This window comes from Microtus oregoni, unplaced genomic scaffold, assembly GCF_018167655.1.
Source record: "Microtus oregoni isolate MIOR12 unplaced genomic scaffold, Mior012 000000F_ref0000247, whole genome shotgun sequence".
NCBI lineage: Eukaryota > Metazoa > Chordata > Mammalia > Rodentia > Cricetidae > Microtus > Microtus oregoni.
In genome coordinates this window covers 77240294-77260216 of record NW_024543059.1, presented here as the reverse complement: position 1 = coordinate 77260216, position 19923 = coordinate 77240294, and the positions used below count along the sequence as shown (strand labels likewise).

Genomic DNA, 19923 nt, shown 5'->3' with positions numbered 1-19923 from the left:
GACTCATGGATGATTGTGTATCCATGGATACAGCAGACCGCAGAAGTACACCCAGCTGGGAGCCTTGGTAAATTGTGGCTCCATTAGTAAAAAGGAGAAAATATGGAAAAGGAAAGGGGTTTAATAACCACTCCATGTGAGTCAGAAGGGAAAACAGGCTGCTTTTATCCAAATTGATTTCTATTAGGTTCTTATATTACGGATTTGGTTTTGGTGATGAGGATTGAACCTGAGGCCTCCCTGCATGTTAAGCGCATGCTCAATTACTGAGCTGTAGCCTCCGTTCCTTCTTTAAATTGATTAGAGGAAGCTGGGCGGTGGTGGCACACACCTTTAATCCCAGCACTCAGGAGGCAGAGGCAGGCAGATCCCTGTGAGTTCAAGGCCAGCCTGGTCTACCAGAGCTAGTTCCAGGACAGGAACCAAAAGCTACAGAGAAACCCTGTCTTGAAAATCCAAAAAAATAAAAAATAAAAATTAAAAAAAATGATTAGAGGATTTATCAGACACCAAATAAGGCAATATTGTGCACTGGAAAGACCATTGGACTGGGGATTATAAACCAGGTTCATTCATTCAAATACTCAGGGGACATTTCCTCTAAGACAGGAACTGTGTTAGATGCTGGTATTGCAATGGTGTCGTTCCTGCCCCATACAAAGAGACAGAGGAAGCTGACTAACTGGGTGAGCCTGTAAAGGCAAGGGCACTAAGTGATTTTTAAAATCAAGTATAAGACAAGTGTAACTGTATAATATCCTTTCAACCTGACGTAAAATAAAGGCCAAGGAAGTTTTATTTTATTTAAAATATAATTAAATCATTTCCCTCTTTCCATTTTGTCCTTCTAACCCTGCCCATCCACACCTTGTTTCCTCTCAAATTCAGTCTCTTTGCTCTTCATTCCTGTTTTATACACACACTCACACACACGAACATGTAAATTCAACCTATTTCATTCATTTACTATTACTTGTATGTCACTTGGTGTAAGATCACCAGTTGGGGTCTCCTCCCTCGGGATGACTGTTTCTCTCCCTGCCATCATTCCTTAGTTGTTTATGCTTCTTTGTTTAAAGGTAAGGCCCCGTGAGATTCTCCCTTCCTTATGACCATGCCTGTGGGTGCTATCAAGTCCTTTTTTTTTCTTCTCTTGTTTTTCTATTTATTTATTTATTTATTAAAGATTTCTGTCTCTTCCCCGCCACCACCGCCTCCCATTTTCCTCTCCCTCCCCCAATCAAGTCCCCCTCCCTCGTCAGCCCAAAGAGCAATCAGGGTTCCCTGCCCTGTGGGAAGTCCAAGGACCACCCACCTCCATCCAGGTCTAGTAAGGTGAGCATCCAAACTGCCTAGGCTCCCACAAAGCCAGTACGTGCAGTAGGATCAAAAACCCATTGCCATTGTTCTTGAGTTCTCAGTAGTCCTCATTGTCTGCTATGTTCAGTGAGTCCGGTTTTATCCCAGGCTTTTTATGGAATATATACATATTAGAGTACTACTCAGCAGTAAAAAACAAGGACTTCTTGAATTTTGCATGCAAATGGATGGAAATAGAAAACACTATCCTGAGTGAGGAAAGCCAGACCCAAAAAGAGGAACATGGGATGTACTCACTCATATTTGGTTTCTAGCCATAAATATCAAGTCCTTTTAAAGGAAAACTAGTTGAGATCTGATTTTTTTTAAAAAAAAAAAATAAGTACAAGCATGGACATGGGAAAAGTTCACTAGGACCAAAGGACAGCACACGTGCGTGGCTGGGGGTAGGAAGAGGAGTGATTAAAATAACCTTTGATGAGATCTGGTAAGATGGGCAGGATTGAAGCTGAGGAAAGCTTTATGGTCTCATTTTGAATGCTAACAGCAGTGAAAAGACTCTAGAAGATTTCAAAGGGGACATTCTTGAGGAGATATGCATTTGTAAGCATCTGAATGTTCCTAAAGAGAAAGGTGACTGGTGGAGGTCTGAATTATTCACAGAAACTCAGGCAGCATGTTAGGGAACCGGAACAGGGAGAGTACTCGGACTCACAGTGGTGCAGGAGAAGTGGACCAATGTGGAATCCTAGAAGATGAAAGCAGCATTTGATGGACTGGAGAGAAGGGTAGGATATGCCCTCTGGTTCTCAAGCTCTTTCTTTTTTTATACATCTGGATAGAGACCCATGGGAAACCAATTATGTCTGTGTAACGGACTATGGTGACCCTATTGCTTGCCACCAGGAAGCCAATGAAGAGGCAGGAATTGAAATCTGTAAGCTATGCTTTCTTCAGTGTCAGTGACCTGAAACAGCAGCAGATCAGTATCACAATGACAACTAGACCGGCCCCTCTCTCCAACCAGCAGATTCCACAGGGAAGGAAGAGCTGAGAAACAAGGAAGGGAGTCACTGCAGGCTTGTTCTTCTGGTCAGGTGACCAGCTCTATTCCTGAGATTCACAGCATTGGAGTATCTCTCCCATATCTCCTGCATGGTCCCTCTTGCGCTCTCCCTCCTCAGCACCTCTGTGCACTTGGATTTGTACTCTCTCTTGAGACCGCACGTTCTGTCTAAGACATGAGCTTATTAGAAGGTAACTCAGACTAAAGCAATCTATTATCCATGTGTAGGTGCTGAGATATTTACGGTGTGCATACACAGGCTTCTTTCCACATTGTGAGCTGCGATCTCATAATATGAAACACACTAGCATCTATCTATCCTGCCTGTCTCTTCTCATTGGTGGTGGTTGAACTTGGCAAACTTAGTTCAGGTAGTTGGGTTTGAAGTGCATGAAATATTGAAGGAAGACTTTGAAAACAGACGTTAAGGTATAGATCTGAAGGGGAGAATTATGAAAGAAATCACAGACGAGAAAAGTACCTGTGCAGATACTCTTTCCTGTGAAGACGATCTCTCTACACTAGATATTAACAGACAGAGCTCAAAAGAAGACTGGAGTCTCTCACACAGGACAGCCTTTCAACCACTGGGGTGGGTACACAATCTTTAGGAGATCATTGGGAGAGACATCGCATTGTACCAGAGGTAACCAGTGAGGAAAAAGGGCTTCCATCACAAACCTGGCTAGAAGCTTAGAGTGGAGGAGTTGGAGGCATAGCCTCCAGGTGCAGCAACAACTGAGCTCTTTAAAAAAAAGACAGACACTTCAGTCTCCACTCAGAAAACCAGAAGAACAAAAGAAGTCCTTACTTCTGTAGGTTTTCCAAGAGGTGGGGTGCAGAAAGTTCCACTCCATCTAATTTAATCTGTCCTAATCTGAGCGCTAACAGGCACAGAGGAAAAGGCGGATTCTGATAAGGCCACAGACTTACCCTGTAGTTGCCATGGGGTGGGGATGCCTTGCACCCCTCTGCTGGAGGGCTGTCAGATCTTTTTAGGGGCCAATGTAGGGATCTAGGGCCGGGCCTGATTTCCCATAGATTGCTGTACCTGGCCTCAGAGCATCCACACCTTCAAGCTGTAGGTTCTTTATCAAACAATAATAAAATTTGCTCCGCTGTAGTTCTTACACAGAAGTAACTCTGAAATCACCTGATGCTTATCAATCATTTTTTCCAATATTCACCTTGTTCTATTTACACAGGAAAGTAACTTTGAAATGTGCAGTCTTTGTCCTAGGGACTGAAGATTTTTTGATATCTAGATCAATAAATAAGTCAGAGGAGCTGTGACTTTGGGTAGGGAAAGATGCCCAATGTGTTTGTATGCCTGCATGGAAAGAGCTCCGAGAATATGGACCATCTTTCCTGCTTGCTTCTGCCCTTCTATTTTCCCAAACTACTTTGGGTCCTACTGACTGACTGACAGCATTCGGAGATTAAACTGGTAGCATCCTACAGGTGGTGGGGAATGCCATAAGGCACTGCCCTCCCCTTTGGTGATATTCCCCATCTTGCCTCTGGAGCTGTCACTTCTTACCTTGAGGAAGAAGGGAGAGCAAAGAGTAGACCCTCTTCATAGAAAACAGCTAGCCAGGGACCTGGCACAGTGACTGTCCCCTGGGCTCGCTGCTGTTGGGGAAGAGCTAACTGGCACCCACCCCACCCTCACGCCCTAGGTCAGATGTTGAGCTTGTAGCAACAGCTCTAACTTCTAACCTCGGAGCCTTGTACAGGAGTGATTCATTTTCAGCCTTCTGCTTTTCCTTCCAAGAGTCAGCTGTCGTGTGCCAGGCCCAACTGTGACTCACTCACACGCCTTTGCCTGGAGGAAATGAACACTTCAGAGATTCCTGAGTTCCAGGCCCCTCCTAAACCAAGGCTCAGCTTACACTGGCTCCAGGATGCTACAGCCCAGAAGCATCCTGCTTTGAGCCCTGTCTGTGTGTTGCTCGGCCAGGCCAGCTAGGAGGCCATTGTTTCCGAGAACGAGAACTAATCTGGAAGAGAGTTCACATGACTGATATTGCAAAAACAAGCTTAAGCCACCGCAGCAAAACTCAAGAAAGTGAGGGAATATTTGGGCAATGGTGGTTCTGAGTGAAAGATGGTCACTCACTGCTGCTGCTCCTGACTCCATCCTGTGCTTGTGAGAGATTGTGGGGTTTTCAGGACCTCAGGAACTCTTCCAGAAGTTTGCACACTCTGTGAACTGCCCAGCCTGCTGAAGTAACACAGTCAGCACTTGACATTGGTCTTTATTTTCTCCTTTTTGGTTAGTTTTAAAAGATTGTCATTGTTTTCTAATTATACTTTTCCACCTGGCCAATACTTAATAAAAACACTGTCAGTTTTAAATGCAGAGTCTTGTGTGAGGAGGGAGCTTGGGCAGCCAGATCCTTACACTCCCCCTTTCTGAGCAGCTCTTCATGGATGCCCTTCAGGATCCAGAGTCAGGTTAGCTGTCCAGGCCTTTGCCAAAGCTTCACACTGCCAAGGCCACAGACAGACGAATCACCTAACTAAACTGAATGTGTCACTGGCAGCCTCCCTGCTACAGAACTCTCGGCTGTTACGACTCCATCAATATGTCCTAAGGATGGCTGTGATATTCATACCAATCAGTCAAACAAACAAACAAACAAACAAAAAAACAAATATTATGTGTGCAGAGGAGCTAGGAACGCCCATGTTCTGCTCTTGCATACAAGTGAGAAGTTACACAACTACTATGAGCTTCTAATAGTGATGCTTTCATATTGTCAGCATTTACATTGTTAGTAGCCACTGTATGGGCTAATCGAATAATTATTTTATAAGATATGTGACTGCTGTGTTTCTTATGAGATAGTATCACATATTCTTAATGGAGTCAAATTAATTTTCCAATTTTATTCTTCATTAAGAAACGATTTCACCTAGATCACTTGGATTTTGAAGGCGAACACACACTAAAGTTTGTGTTAAAGCATGAAGAACAGATTCATTTTTAAAAGTGGTTCCTGTAACCAATAAAGAATTAAAAGCAAAGGTTAGCATCTTCATGATGAATGGGAATGTCGCAATGCCTCACACAGAAGAACCGAGAACAACTTTGTGACTATCAATCTGATTCTGATGATGGACAGTGATCTGAAAATGAAACTTAATCAACTTAATTTTTTAATATAATTTATATTTAAACATGATAAATATTAATATTGGAACGTAATTTCATGAGTAAAAACATTCTGAAATTAAGAAAATGTTGTCAGTAATCTCAATGGATCACGTTTACAAATATAGTTAACATCTCAGAGCAAAAGTTTCTTAGGCAACTGAAATAACATGCTCTTTGCTCATAAGGAATTTTCTATTTAAATAGGAGGGCACAGCTGACACAGTTAACAAAGCTTAAGAGCAACCAAATAATAAGCCATGTGCTTTAACTTAAGGAGGTGTCTGGGATACCCAGGGGACAGCTCAGGAACTATGGGTATTCAATAAAAGGGTAGGAGCACTTGAAGCAGATGCAACTGGAAAAGAATTTGCTGAAAGAGTGATGTCTGAACCAGAACCACCATTAATAATTTTACCAATCCTAGGTAGGAAAAGCCACTAATGATACTTGATGTTTGTTGGCTTTGATAGTTTTGCAAGGGGCTTCTGTCTGCGTATTGCTCACGTTGGCAGCATTCGTGTGTCTCTCTCTCAATTTTAAGAGTTTACTAACAGCCATTTACCTAAATACAATGGCCTTTCACAGTGTTAATGCCCTCTTCTGGAAGGGCCAGGCAGGTTGACCTGAAACGTAAGAAGTCTAGTCACCTAATGTTGGACGTATTGATGCAACATACCATCTTCACTCTGAAGCTGGATGTTTGTTCTTTGGTACGTTTATAACCTGAATTTTTTGGTGGCACATTTGTTAATAGAGAGCACGTTCTCTAAGTCACAGTGATAAAGATAGCAAAAGCAAATTCAACCTTCCGGGTACCTGTTGTTTATCATCAAATGAGATGGAGTAGTGTCTCCTAGACGACTGAGACCTTAGAGCCCTATTACAATCCAGATTCTGAATCTCTTGGTCTGGGCTGGAGCCTGGATATCTGTGCTTCTAAGTGCTCCCAGGAGACATAGTTGTTGGCCTCCCATTTTGAGCTAAAGACTGTGCAAAAGGAACGGCCATTTTTTCCAGGAGAGATGGTTTATATGATACCCTCATTTAGCAGAGTAGCTGTATCATTGACCAAAATCGTGTGTGATTCTTGTCCTTTGTTCTCATCCAATTCTGTCTTTGCTTTTAGCACGAAAGCAGGAGATCATCAAAGTCACCGAGCAACTGATTGAAGCTATCAACAATGGGGACTTCGAAGCTTACACGTGAGTAGAGACAGACACATTTGCTTTGCTTCCACACACTGGCCAAGAGCATTCTTTTGGCCGCTGTATTTTCTAGGGTATCTGAAGTCCTGCCCGTTTAAGCCCTGCTTTAACATGTTGACAAGAGCTTTCTGTCATATAAATGACAAAGGACACTCAAGAAAGAAACAGCTTGTTTGTAATTTCAGAGAGATGACTCAACTTCTGATCTAAACACCGAGAATGGCTTTGTGAATGACGCTTCTTTGTAATCACCCACAGTTCTGAGCAAAAGTAGGCCACCAGAGAAATCCAGGAAGACTAGGATTTACAAAGAGTGAAAGCAGAGAGGTGGGTTAAGAACATTGTTCCTTTGTCGTTCTGCCAGGGCTTGAGACAGAAAAAGATAATAAACATTGATGTCAAGGATTCTTTCCCCTCATAAATCAATGAAGCTCAGCTTCATCTCCATCAGTTCAGTATGTTTTTGTATTAAGGAGATTTTTGACTGAAGAGGAGGATTTTATGCTTAATTTAAAGAGTTACACACTTCTGCGTTACATTTTTTATATAAAGGAAATCAGTTTTCTTGGGGAAAAAATAAAACATTTTATTTAAGTAATACAGGAAGTGTCATTGCGAAGCTATTTGGTAATGTAAATCCATGGTTTTTCCTTATTACATAATCCCACTATATGAAAGCATTAAATGCAAAAAAAGAATAAATAAATAGAAAAGGATTTATTCTGATCCCTCATTAGAAAAATGTTTCTTAGTTTAACGGCAGGAAAAATCATCACAAATGAGAAGATAAACTAATCTCCCGACTGGTAAAATTGGTACGCATCACTAATTTTAAAAGGCGAAACCAAAACTACCAGAGAATCAACTTAGAAAGGCGTTTACAAAATGTGTCAAAAGTTAGCTTTTGTGCTGAGTGGATAAGACTGGAAAGAAACAAAATTTGAAAAGAATATGAGCTGGACTTTAGTAGACAAAAATATCAATGACAAAATTAATATGGCCTGCTCATGTCCCCTACCCAAGTGTGTGCCCAAGCAAAGCCTGTGATAAACTGAAGCCCTCAAAAACCATAAACCCAAATAAATTCTTTTCCCCTTAAATTGTGGCAAAAGTAAGTAATAGAAGGATGTTCACTGTCCAGACACACACAAAATAGGCAATGTAAAATATGGAAGAGTCACTCAGTCTACCAACTAAGCTATCTTACACATACAAACATGTGCATACGCCTGAACATGCGTGTGGGCAACAACTCTTCACTAGCATCTAATAAAGGACACTTGGTAATTGAAACACTGCAGTTGGAGCTTGGATCCCTATTGTCCCTAAGCTCTCTCAAAAACTGTGGCTGATAATGCCTCCTTGCTGTATAAATTGCTTTTTTTTTAAATTCTTTTTACCGTTAAAACCTTGTGAGTCCTCTCTGCATCTCTTAAGAATTCGAAGACTCTTAAAAAGCTCTTTTTTGTGATAGCCATCCTCTTTGGAAGACAAAAGTTGTGTCTTGCTTTTGTTTCACCGATAGGGTATAATTGTAACCAGTAGATATGAGGTATTTACAGTTCCCACACAGGTCAAAGTAGGATATTTAAGTAACTCATTGTCTTAAGAGCCCATCACCTCTTCGTTGCCTGGAGAGGCCCTTCATTTGGCCGAGATTTGTACTTCCAGGCCCCAGGATAATCCAGTATTACTTCCATTCTTAAGCTTCTTAGGTTGAAGAACATGTTGGTGAGGCTCTGGCAGCTGGTCCCTAAGTTTTCCTCACAGTACCACCTAACCAATATGTCTAGAATACATATGTCAGTCTTTATTAATCTGAGACCTGTGGCCAGAGAATGAGTAATAGAGAAATGGCGGATAAGTGGTAACTGTAGATGATAGATAGATGAGTAGATGGAAGACTGATAGATGATAGACAAATGATAGATAGATAGATAGATAGATAGATAGATAGATAGATAGATAGAGACAGACAGATAGAGACAGACAGAGAGATAGAGAGACAGACAGACAGACAGACAGATAGAAGATCGATAGATGATAGATAGATAGATAGATAGATAGATAGATAGATAGATACAGACAGACAGATAGAGACAGACAGAGAGATAGAGAGAGAGACAGACAGACAGATAGAAGATCGATAGATGATAGATAGATAGATAGATAGATAGATAGAGACAGATAGATAGAGACAGATAGAGAGATGGAGAGAGATAGACAGACAGACAGACAGACAGATAGAAGATCGATAGATGATTGATAGATAGATAGATAGATGATAGATAGATAGATAGATAGATAGATAGATAGATAGATAGATAGATAATGAATGACAGAGAAGTAAAAAAAGAGAATAACACTTGCAAATGCCAATGTGAGGTAGTATGGAGTTTGGTTTGACAGACTGACAACTAAGCCATATTTTATAGAGGAAATAATAACACCTGGCAGAATAAATTTCTGTTGCCATAGGAACACTATTCTTCCCGCTTCACTCCTTAGAAAGAAATTATATGTGTATTTGACTTGGGCTTAAAAATACCTGCCCAGCAGGCAGTCAGAGACAAAGTTCATTATTTCCCCTCTACCACCGCCTTCCTCGCAAAGGATAATTGCTGCGGTTTGAGACCTCAAAGTGTTCTCTCCAGGCCACCAGCTCTGCATTCCTTTGTTTGTGTTTTTTGAAGCAGGGACTCGTGTTGCCCAGGCTGGCCTGGGACTCCTGCTGAAAAACATGTGTGCCCCACCATTCCTGGTGTGCCAGCACCATGTTCCATCAACTGTGCTAGGCTCTGAAAAACCACAGGGAGTTAGGCTTGCAAATTTGTTTCCCTGATGAACAGTTAAGAAAGTTTCCCTCCAGTATTGAGCATGTCCATTTAGAATTAAATGGGTTCCTACCCACTGCATTTCTCATTTGCAGCAAATTAATAAATAGGCCAAAAATTTTTTTATTTGTACCCCGAGTCCTTGCTGCCTTCCTCCACCTCGGGACCTTCCATGTCCCTGCAAAACTCTGACTCATCCTTAAAAACCCAGCTCTAATTTTCTTTCTTTCTTGTATCATTTCCATCCATTATAACCTGCCTTTGAAGCATGTTGTATTAACTTCTATTTTAGTATCAATGACTTATAGTCGCCTCCTACTATAGATCACGTTTAATAGTGTGAATAAGTAAATTTCTCCAAAGAAAGGTTTCTTGTGAATTGTTTAGAGATGCATACCCCTTTGCTGAATTCTGCTTCCAGAATTAAAGAAACTATCATGCCCATTTGAAGCACCTATTACTTTTCTTTTGAAAGTGAAATGAGCTTTAAGCATATGCTTAAAGCAATCTTATGGACATTCCCAGGAAATTCAGACTGACATTCTACCCTTCAAGTCACTTACAGCCTGGATGTTGGAGAAGAATGGAAAAGTGTGTCCCTTAAAAATCATTCCAAAAATTACTGATTTCCCAAACCAAAGATGATTTGAAAGGACTTAGAGTATGTCCTCAACTTTGAGAAAACTTGAAACATAAGAAACTTAAGTCAAAAGTTAGAAAACTAAAGAATTAGCTTTGGAAATTAAACAGCAAGAAATGGTTGTACTTGGGCTGGTTAACTTGGTTTTGTGCCTCTACAAAATGACAATTTGGAGTCTGCTTTCTGATCACCTTGTCAAGGTCTATGGTAAAAAAAAAAAACGAAAAAGAAAAAAAAATAGAAATTTCCTATTTGGTTGTATTCATTTTTTTTTTTTAGAATCTCTTTCCGTCACTGACTGTACGCAAGAATGCTTAGACTTAAAAGAACAAAACTGTCAGCACAGATACTCATGAAATCTTTCTCTTGTTGCAGAAAAATCTGTGACCCAGGCCTCACTGCCTTTGAACCTGAAGCTTTGGGCAACTTAGTGGAAGGGATGGACTTTCACAGATTCTACTTTGAAAACGGTAGCTATTCTGCGTTTCTTGCCAACTTCTCCTTGAACTTCTCCCAACCTCACAGACTCCTTGGCTCTTTCCTGCAGTGGGGATTTTTACTGACATATATCCACCATGAAAATTGTGCTTTGGGGGACCAAAAGATATGTACTTCATACCTAAAAAGTCATTTATGTTTTGGAAAATATGGAAACACCTGTTAAGACCATGTGAATGGACAAGATAAGCCATATGACGTTATGAACTTGTATTACTTTGAGTTTTTGTCGTATGGTTAATATGGGGAAGAGAAACCACAGCCATGATACCCACAGTGGCTGAGCACTGCTGGAAAGTCTAGAGTCACTTTCAAGTTACAGCACGAACAAAGATGAGCAATCAGGAAGTGTTTCCACTCAGATTGCAAAGGTCTTAATATCTGAGTGGCTCAGAGGAAGCATATAGCTTTCAGAAAACAAACATTCCAAAGCAGTTTCTGCAAATCAGAATAAATAAAGATAAAACCAAGCCAAAGGCCCAGCATTAGCAAGATTTCCCTCCATCATTTTACTTGGGCCTCACAGCCTTAAATGTTGCCTTACATTTCCATGGTATGTGAAAGGAATTCAGTCTTTTTGGCATGAGATCCTGTTGAATTAAGGAGGACTTGTATGATAATTAAGGTAATTAGGTTCGCTTTTAGTGATCAAAAGCATTGACAAGTCTACGTGGCATGTGTTTTTAGTGCATGAGTTTCTCTCTCTCTCTCTCTCTCTCTCTCTCTCTCTCTCACCATGTGTTAGATGTTTGCAAACAAATAAGCAACAATAAGTAATTTAAATTAATTTGTTTTAACAAAGCTTGGTTAAATATTCTCATATTCTTTATATTTCAGCATTTTGATGGAGGCATCTCATATTACTTCTTTAATCTGCCTGTCCATCAACGCCATTTTATTTCTAGTAAAAATCGTTAATTGATCCATTAATATTTCACCCATTTCAACATTACACTGTGCACTATTATTTTCCATAAGTGTGTACTGTCCATAATGGGGTATTTTTTTATGTCACTAACATTTCAAGTAATTTAAAGAAGCATTGCCTGAGAATGAGAAGTGTTTGGGTAACAGCTGGAATATCTCAGCCTCTTCTAATCTACAGAACACCATCAATAGGAATTGTGTTCAGAATCCACAAATCTCTTGGTCAAGTGATTAGAATGGATATAGGTATTATCCCAACGCCAGAGGTTGGAGCCTGGTGGGGAACATCTGTTCATAACCAACTGTGTGAGCAAGCAATAGATTGTGAAGTGTGACTAGCTAATCACAAGTCCATTCTGACCAAACTGAAGAGGCACAGGATTTGATGCGGAAACATCCATTCAGGGAAACAGTGACTTTTGACACTTGAGATACTTCCCTCATCCCACATGCTACTTACAGAAACACCACTGCAAATCACCTCATCAACAGCTCCAGTGGGAGTAGCTCAGGGTACCCGAGCCAAGGTTTCTCCTCTTCTCCTCATAGTGTGGCTTCTGCTTCTAGCCCTTGCTTTATAAGTGCATCTGTGTAGCTTTTCTGCCTAATCAATGAAAATTTCTAGAGTGGTACAAATTGCCTCTTAAGGAAATCAAGGAAAATGAAGATTATCCACTTTTGTTTCATTGTTTGCACTTTATACAACACCCAGCAAGCACTCAACTGGTGCAAATCGGTTAATGCGTTAAGGCATGGATGAGTACCATTCCTCATCGATCCCACCTGAAGTTAATCCTGATTTTAGTTTACTACATTGTAAGACCTTAACTTGTTTTCTTTTATATCGTTCTCTTTCAGCTTTGTCCAAAAGCAATAAACCAATCCACACTATCATCCTGAACCCTCACGTGCATCTGGTGGGAGACGACGCAGCCTGCATCGCATACATCCGGCTCACGCAGTACATGGACGGCAGTGGAATGCCAAAGACGATGCAGTCGGAAGAGACGCGCGTGTGGCACCGCCGTGATGGGAAGTGGCAGAATGTTCACTTTCATCGTTCGGGGTCTCCCACAGTACCCATCAAGTAAATATTTCTAGACTGTCATATCTTGTTAATGTGCCCCTTATAGTAGGCAAATTTAGAAAACAGTATTTAAAAAGAAAATATCAGGTGTTATCAGTATTCTTCCTCAAATGTTTAATTCCCAACAGACAGAAAATAATAATAATAAGACAGATAACTCACAACACACCTTGTGAGTGCCTCTCCTATGCTAGATGCAGGGAGAAAAGGCATTTTCCACAGGAAGCATACATTCTGCTTTGGGAGGCAATTATTCAATAAGACCGTGGAAAAAATAAACTACACACTTGACTTGAGAGTTGGGTGCAGCGAACAGCCAGTGCATCAAAACATCCATATTCTGCCTAAGAGACTAAATTCTGAGCAACATTTTACACAGGGAACAGAATCTGAAGATACAGACATGGTTAAAGTACACAAGTGAGGGAGTCCAAGCTAGGGAAACATCGTGAAGTTACAGTGCTAGGACTTAGAAGCATTAGAAAACAGGGCGGAACAGGACAGGCTGGCTCGCCCAGCATGATAGGAAATCATTTGAATCAGTGAAAGGGGATGAGCTGAAAGTGAGAAGAAAACAAAGTCGGGTGAAGCCTGGCCCACTGATCATCTCTTTGCAGCATCCCCTGGCACTGTTTGAAGATGCCAGGTGTGGAGCCCAGGTCTCACAAACAGCCACTCAACACGCCCCAGCAAAGCCATTTCGACTTCTCAGTTTGAAGGCCGATTATCAACCACAGTGATTTTCAAAGGTCCTCTCTGTCATTTTAGCCACCATCTACCACTGTTGGATATGCAAAAAAGGAATAAAGAGGATCAATAAAGGCAAAAATAAATCCCAATAACAAAAAATAGGTTAAAATAACGTAGCTATGTTATCAAAAGGAAGACACAAAAGGAGTGAAAAATAAAGTGTGTGTTAGTGTTTCTGTGGTTTTCACCCCCAAAGAGGTAACCACAAATTGCCAGCTGTTCTAGATAGGATGGATGTGTTTTGTATTGGGCAAGGGGCTAGTTTTCTCTGCAGTTCTCTGAAGTGTTGAGGGATAGAGCCTATTTAAGAAAACTTCCTTTTATGCCAGGTGGCTTAAATGGGGCTTCTCTTAATAGGCCACCCTGTATTCCAAATGGGAAAGACAACTTCTCAGGAAGCTCCTCTTTGTGGCAAAACATCTGAAAACCATTCACATTTGGGTCTTGTAAGTAGCATCCTGCCCCACGGTTCTGTGCGATGTGGCTCATGCTGGAAAAGCTGCATGGCTGGTGTTCTTCCCTTTCTGGACATTGGCTCAGCAATCTACTCAGTGAAACACAGAGGAGGTCTTTGGAAATCCATCGTGGCTTTGCATGAGTCCTTAGTTCTAGCGTCCATTCTCTAGCATCACCACTATTTGTGAGGTAACAGGCGCCAAGGAGGACCTTTTCCCAACAGCTGAATCGCATCACTTTCACATCCCGGAGTTCTCACATCAAAAGCCAGTGATACCTGGGTTAATGCAGACATCTCTAAGTTATCCACAGCAATTTCTATTCAGCATTGAAATCCTTTGAGCCTTGCTGTCTTTCGGAAGGTGCAATGTTAGGTGTCGACGGGTTAATATGTACATGAGCTCACTGTGTCTGACTGAATGGAACGGTGGGAGCCTGGGGGGCAGGGGCACAACTGAAAGTCCAGCTGAACTTGAACTTGAAGCAAACACAAAGGAGGTCATTCTGATAACAGATGACTGCAAGTAAATCCATGCTTGTGTTGTTGTTTTTAAAGGTTTAGGGTACAGACGTGAGTAGGTGTCACTGTTTCTATTTTCTGTTCAAGATGGAACAGAACCTTTAAGGAATGGTGCTCCTGGTTATAGCTTTAAAGACCTGAATGAGAATCATTCTCTACTTTTGAGACTAGATTCCTTGCTGAACTGACTTTTAATTTTGATTTCCCAAGGAATTTACGCATAATGAGCAAAGCACACAGAGTGAAGTTGAACTTTGATTCTGTTTCAACCAAATACTAACATGAATTTATTAAATTTGTCTAGTAAATATGAATACTTAAAACATATATTTATATTTAATAATGTGATTGAAGCCTGTGACCCCTTCTTTTCTTTTTTTTCAGCTTAGCTTTGTTTGAACAAATACATACTATGGATTGCCTAGAATTGTCTTTGTTAAAAGTGTTGTTATTTTGTCTTCCAAAGATCACAGGCAAAGATCTCATCCAGCGTGTTTCCAAATCTGAGCTTGAGCTACGTTATAAAAATTGTACCTTAGGAACATCTGTGGCCAAAAGTCGCGTATTTTATAGAAAACAATATAATTTATTTATTCCTCCTTTTCAGCTAACTGTCAACAGTGCCACTTCTGCGTTCTGTTCTCAAGGCACCTGGCGGGAAACCCTGGGACGGCCTCTCCCCCTCTTCATGCATGTTTCTGATGCATGAAGCTGTGAAGGTTCTCCACGTAATGCACATGCGACCCGTCATCGTATCATATATTCCTTCCTATGTGTTGTTTACACTCCAGCTACTGGATGGGACGCTCCATGCAAACGTAAATCACCGTTGGAAAACCATAGAGGGAGGTCAGACGAGAAAATTCCACAATATTCCAAGTTCAGCTGATCCATCAGGTTTCTCTGTTTATGCCAAGATTTAGAAGATTTTGTTAAAAATTATTATTCTCGGAATGACAGTTTATGAGAGAAAAGTAAATCTTTTTAGAACGCTGCCATTAATCTTTTGGGGGCTTTTTGTTGGGATTTTGGGTTTGATTTTTTGTTTGTTTGTTTGTTTGTTTGTTTTTAAGGCTAATATGTGTGTACCTTCAGTTCCTGGTGTGATCCTGGTAGAAATGAATGCTTTTCTCTAAAAGTGTTGGTGTTGTGTAAATGGAGTGGTTAGGTGGACAGAATCTTGTGTGATTGCAGGGACAAGAATCAGTTGGTGTTCTACCATCAAAGCCATGTTGATTTGAGTCAAACTGAATACTGGGAAAAATTAACATCATTTACGAGTTTGATTGCTTTCAGATAAGCACAATTCTGGTGAACACTTGACACTGATTTTGCTTTTTTTCTTTATCAAATTCTGTTGTTTTCGTTTTGTAATGTTTGTTTGCTTTTAATTTTCCCATTCTCTCTCTCTCTCTCTCTCTCTCTCTCTCTCCCTCTCTCTCTCTTTCTCTCCCTCTCTCTCTATTTATCTGTTGGTCTGTCTGTCTTTCTGTAGCTGGTAGTGTGTAAAATAACAGTAAAATTTGCATATGAAGGTAAAAATAGAAATCAAGGTCTTTTGGAGGAAGCTAAAACTAGCACTTCCTGTCTTTTCAGGGCCCGCAGAGTTGTTATAGGATTTTAAATAAAGGTTTTTAATTCAGCTTAGGCCACCCCTTGTGCATAGGTATCCCAGCTAGATTAAAAGCATTGGAAGTGTTGAGACTTGCGCTAACGGAAGTCAGAACCTGCAACAATGTCCTGGTTCTCTACCGACTAGGGACATCGTCAGAAGACCAAGTGGTGGGTGACCAGGGTGGCATGCAGAGCACTTGCTTGGACCTGGTGGCATGTGAGGGCCTTGACTGCCTCACTCTCTCTAGCTAGTACCGTGAGGGATATTCTTCATCCTCCATCGTGTTTGAACTTGATCTTTATGCCGTGTGCAGTCCTAGCTTCTCTCTTGAGTCACAGTGTCAACTTCCTGCCAGGAGCTAGGGGTTTTCCAGATTAAAGCAACGAAGAAAAGGAAATGCCCCAGTTTTCTTTGTGGTTCTCATTTGGTCTTTGTTGATTCAGTCCTGGTGAGGCTGTTTCTCCACCCCGAAATGCTTTGTGGTGCATGGACTCTCCATCAGCATTGAACAACCATAACTACTCACAGTCCTCAGAAGCCTATTTTTAAAGTGGAAGCAAACAGCAAAAAGAAAACACCCCCCCTCCCCTCTTTTTTCTCATTTCACCTTTTGGTGTTGATTGCTAATCACTTTAGATATTGTTGCTAGTGAATGTATGGTAGATGGGTTGAAGCTTTTTCTGATAATTACATGATTTAAAACAATATATATTTAAAATGAATATATACAGTAAATGTATTGAGCCGTGTTAACCTGCCAAGGAGATCTGTGAAAAACGTAATGGCCTCACTTCTCCCTTTTTAATTTCTTTTATCTTTCTGTGAAGCAGCTATACGTGGCATACATGTATTTAAAGACACAAATAGTGGTAGGATTTTTTTTTCTCTTTTTGTACACTTTGAACTTAGCATGTGGTGTTGAAGTATTACATAGATCCAGTCTGTCTTCTGCACTAAGATGCGAGGAAATTGTGACTTGCTCTCTCCAGCACAGTGGAATCACACGTTCATCACCTTCCATTGTTTGGAAAATACTGCAGTTTACCATGGGACACTGTATATATTTCTTGCCATAATGGTAAATGACTGATTGATATATTTAAGAGTTAATAAATTTGTGATTTCTGCTGACAGTGTGTCCATTTTTATTTCTTAAGGAATACTATATGAATGCATGGTGCTGGCCACTACCGAGGACATTATGTCCTGCCCTGGTCTCCTTGACAATGGCAAGCTGTGTGTTCTCTGCACACAACAGTGCTGTCTTCCTACAGGAAAGTTAGCCGAAAGGAAAGTTGTTGGCAACTGAGTATCCTAAAAGTTTTTCTATGTGCACCATTCTGTCCACCTCTTGCTAAACTACTAGACCATCTCCCTCTGTTAATGTGAATCTGACAGACATCCCCAGGACACAGCCCTACCCCTCCACAACTACAGATTAGAAGAGCACCCTTAGTTAAATCACCACATGCAATTTCTCATGTCCACTCGTGTGATTTACTTTCTCACCGAGACTATTCTTTCTTTGTTCCATGAACCCGAACCTTGACTCATCCATTGAGGTTCAGAATAGATTTGTGCCTCCTCCAGCCACTTGCCTTGGCAGCTTCTAGGCTCTTGTTTGCTCTGTTGTGACTTGCGTGGCAGCCTGCATTCACTGTTCCTACTAGCCACACTGCTTTGACAGTATATTTTTTCATTGCCTTTACTGTGGCAGAGAAGTCGATACAGACTGTGCGTTCATCAGTGTACCCCCTCCAGCCAAAGCAGGGCAAGGAAGGGAGAGGGTGTTAATAAACAGCTGTTGAACTGATGCTTACTATACATGGCAACCTCAAGGTGAGATCAGACAGTCCAGGGTTGGGTGCTGGACTCTGTCGTCATTATCTTCATATTTTATGCAAGTTGCTTCTTCCCCCTGAACTTCAGTTTCCATAATTATAAGATGAATATAATTATAAAAGTTAAGTTATAACATCCTGAGGATTATTATACAAAATGCCTAGGATACTATTTGGCGTGTATTCAATGGACACCATTGGGCGTGGTGGTAAATGGCTGTAATCTCAGCAGTTTTGAAAGCGGAAAAGGGGATCTAGAGTTCAAGGCCAGCGTAGGCTCCATAGAAAGACCCTGCCTCAACCAAACTTACGTATAAACCCTTGCTACTCACTGCGCACCCCTACTCTGGTGCTCATTGCTTGTTCGAGTTCAGGCGGGTATGTAACTCGTGCTTTGTCCTGAGAAGTTCTCTTCAATTCAGGCTACTGTCATTGCACTAACAGCTTAACAGGATATACTTGTATCCCAATGTCTCATCAAGATGAGCGCTACAGAGGGAGGGAGCCACCTACGTGAACATGAGAAAGAGGAGGCAGAGTTGATTGGTACATTCTGGGGAGCCTTTCAAGAGTGTTAACTTCGACTCGCTACAATTTTGAGTTTCTATGTAAATAAAAGAATTCTATCTAAAGTGAGGATAAATGGAGAAAACACAGCTTTTGGGTCATTTCATTAAATAAAATCCCGACTTCAAACTTTTCATGTCCTTTGTGTCTTCCTTTGTGTGATTTTTTTTTATAATGACAATCTTATTTTAATTTTTGCTTTGGGGGTTTGTATATGTGTGTGTTCACCCGTCAATGTCTAGTAGGTTCCTTCCCTGATCTCTGCCTGGTTTTGTTTGTGCGTTTGAGGCAGGATCTCTCGGTGAATATGGAGCTTACTGTTTTAGCTAGGCTCACAGGCCATCAAGCCCCCAAGATCCTCCTGGTTCCTCCTTGTGAGTGCTGGGGTTACAGTTGCAGGCTTCTAGACATGGCCTTTACAGGCAGGCTAAGGATCCAAACGCAGGTCCTCATTAATGTGTGCCTAACCCTTTCCCCACTGAGACATCTCCCGGCCCATTTTGACCTTTTGCAAATGAGTTTCCAACCTTTTATAATGAGACATTTCAAACAAAAGTCATGATTTGGGCCTTAGTTAATTTCAAAAGTCACAAACTTCTGGCTCTCTGATCCAGTGCTCACTCCAGCATCCTCACAAAAGCTGATGTTCTCGTGAAATGTCGGCCAGCTGGACTAGGCTGCCTAGTTAGCAAGGCCTAGGAGTATGCCTGTCTGTCTCCCTCTTACTGGTATTACAGGCTTTCACCACCACACCTGACTTTTATTTAAGATTTACTTATTCTTTGTGTATGTGTGAGGGCCTGCATGTTTGTACACAATGGGGGAGAGGCTGGTACTTGTGGATTCCTGAAGAGGGCATCAGAGCCCCCAGAACTAGAGTCACAGATGGCCATGAACTTCCATCTGAGTGCCAAGAACTGAACCCAGGTCCTCTGCAAGAGCAGGAAGTGATCTTTAGGGCAGAGTCAGCTCTCCAGCCTTTCTCTGTTCAGGAAGCCTCTGCAGCTCACACTCAGCTCACAGACACAGCCGCTTTCCCTACTGTGTCAGCATCAATGTCCCCAGACAGTACCTGTCACAATCAGCCGCAGTTCCTGAAAGGCTATGCTTGTCCAGGCCACGCCTCTGCCCTGCATAGCTTGTGCTGGCCTCAGATGTGTGACAAATTCCCTGCTTCTGCCTGGCAGTTACCTAGGACTCTAGGCATGAGCCCCCAGCTCCGGGTCTCCCCCACTCTTTCTGTCTTAAAGATTCCAACTTCCCATCTCACACTGTTTTCTTTTTTCAGCCATAGTAACACAGTGACCATTCTGTTGCTAAAGCGAGAATAGATTTTTGCTCTTAATTTTACTTAACTATCTCAGCGGTACCTCACCCAGTGACTCACGGTCTCCATTGTGAAACACATGCTGTGTAGGTGACATTTGTCTGGAGCTC

The 19923-nt window shown here is 41.4% G+C and overlaps 1 protein-coding gene across 9 annotated transcripts in view; it reads left to right on the top strand.

The window, feature by feature from the left end:
- Nucleotides 1-17209, top strand: part of Camk2d (calcium/calmodulin dependent protein kinase II delta) — a 248479-nt gene extending 231270 nt beyond the window's left edge. For 7 of the 9 annotated variants that reach the window (XM_041653874.1, XM_041653901.1, XM_041653850.1 and 4 more), the window contains 5 exons: nt 6673-6748; nt 10601-10695; nt 12509-12737; nt 13845-13933; nt 15071-17209. In XM_041653874.1, the coding sequence (XP_041509808.1) occupies nt 6673-6748; nt 10601-10695; nt 12509-12737; nt 13845-13911 (467 nt within the window). In that variant the 3' untranslated portion in view covers nt 13912-13933; nt 15071-17209. Of the gene's footprint in view, nt 1-6672; nt 6749-10600; nt 10696-12508; nt 12742-13844; nt 13934-15070 lie in introns of those variants that run through there. The other 2 variants (XM_041653883.1, XM_041653909.1) reach the window with 2 other exon arrangements.
- Nucleotides 17210-19923: the final 2714 nt, after the last annotated feature.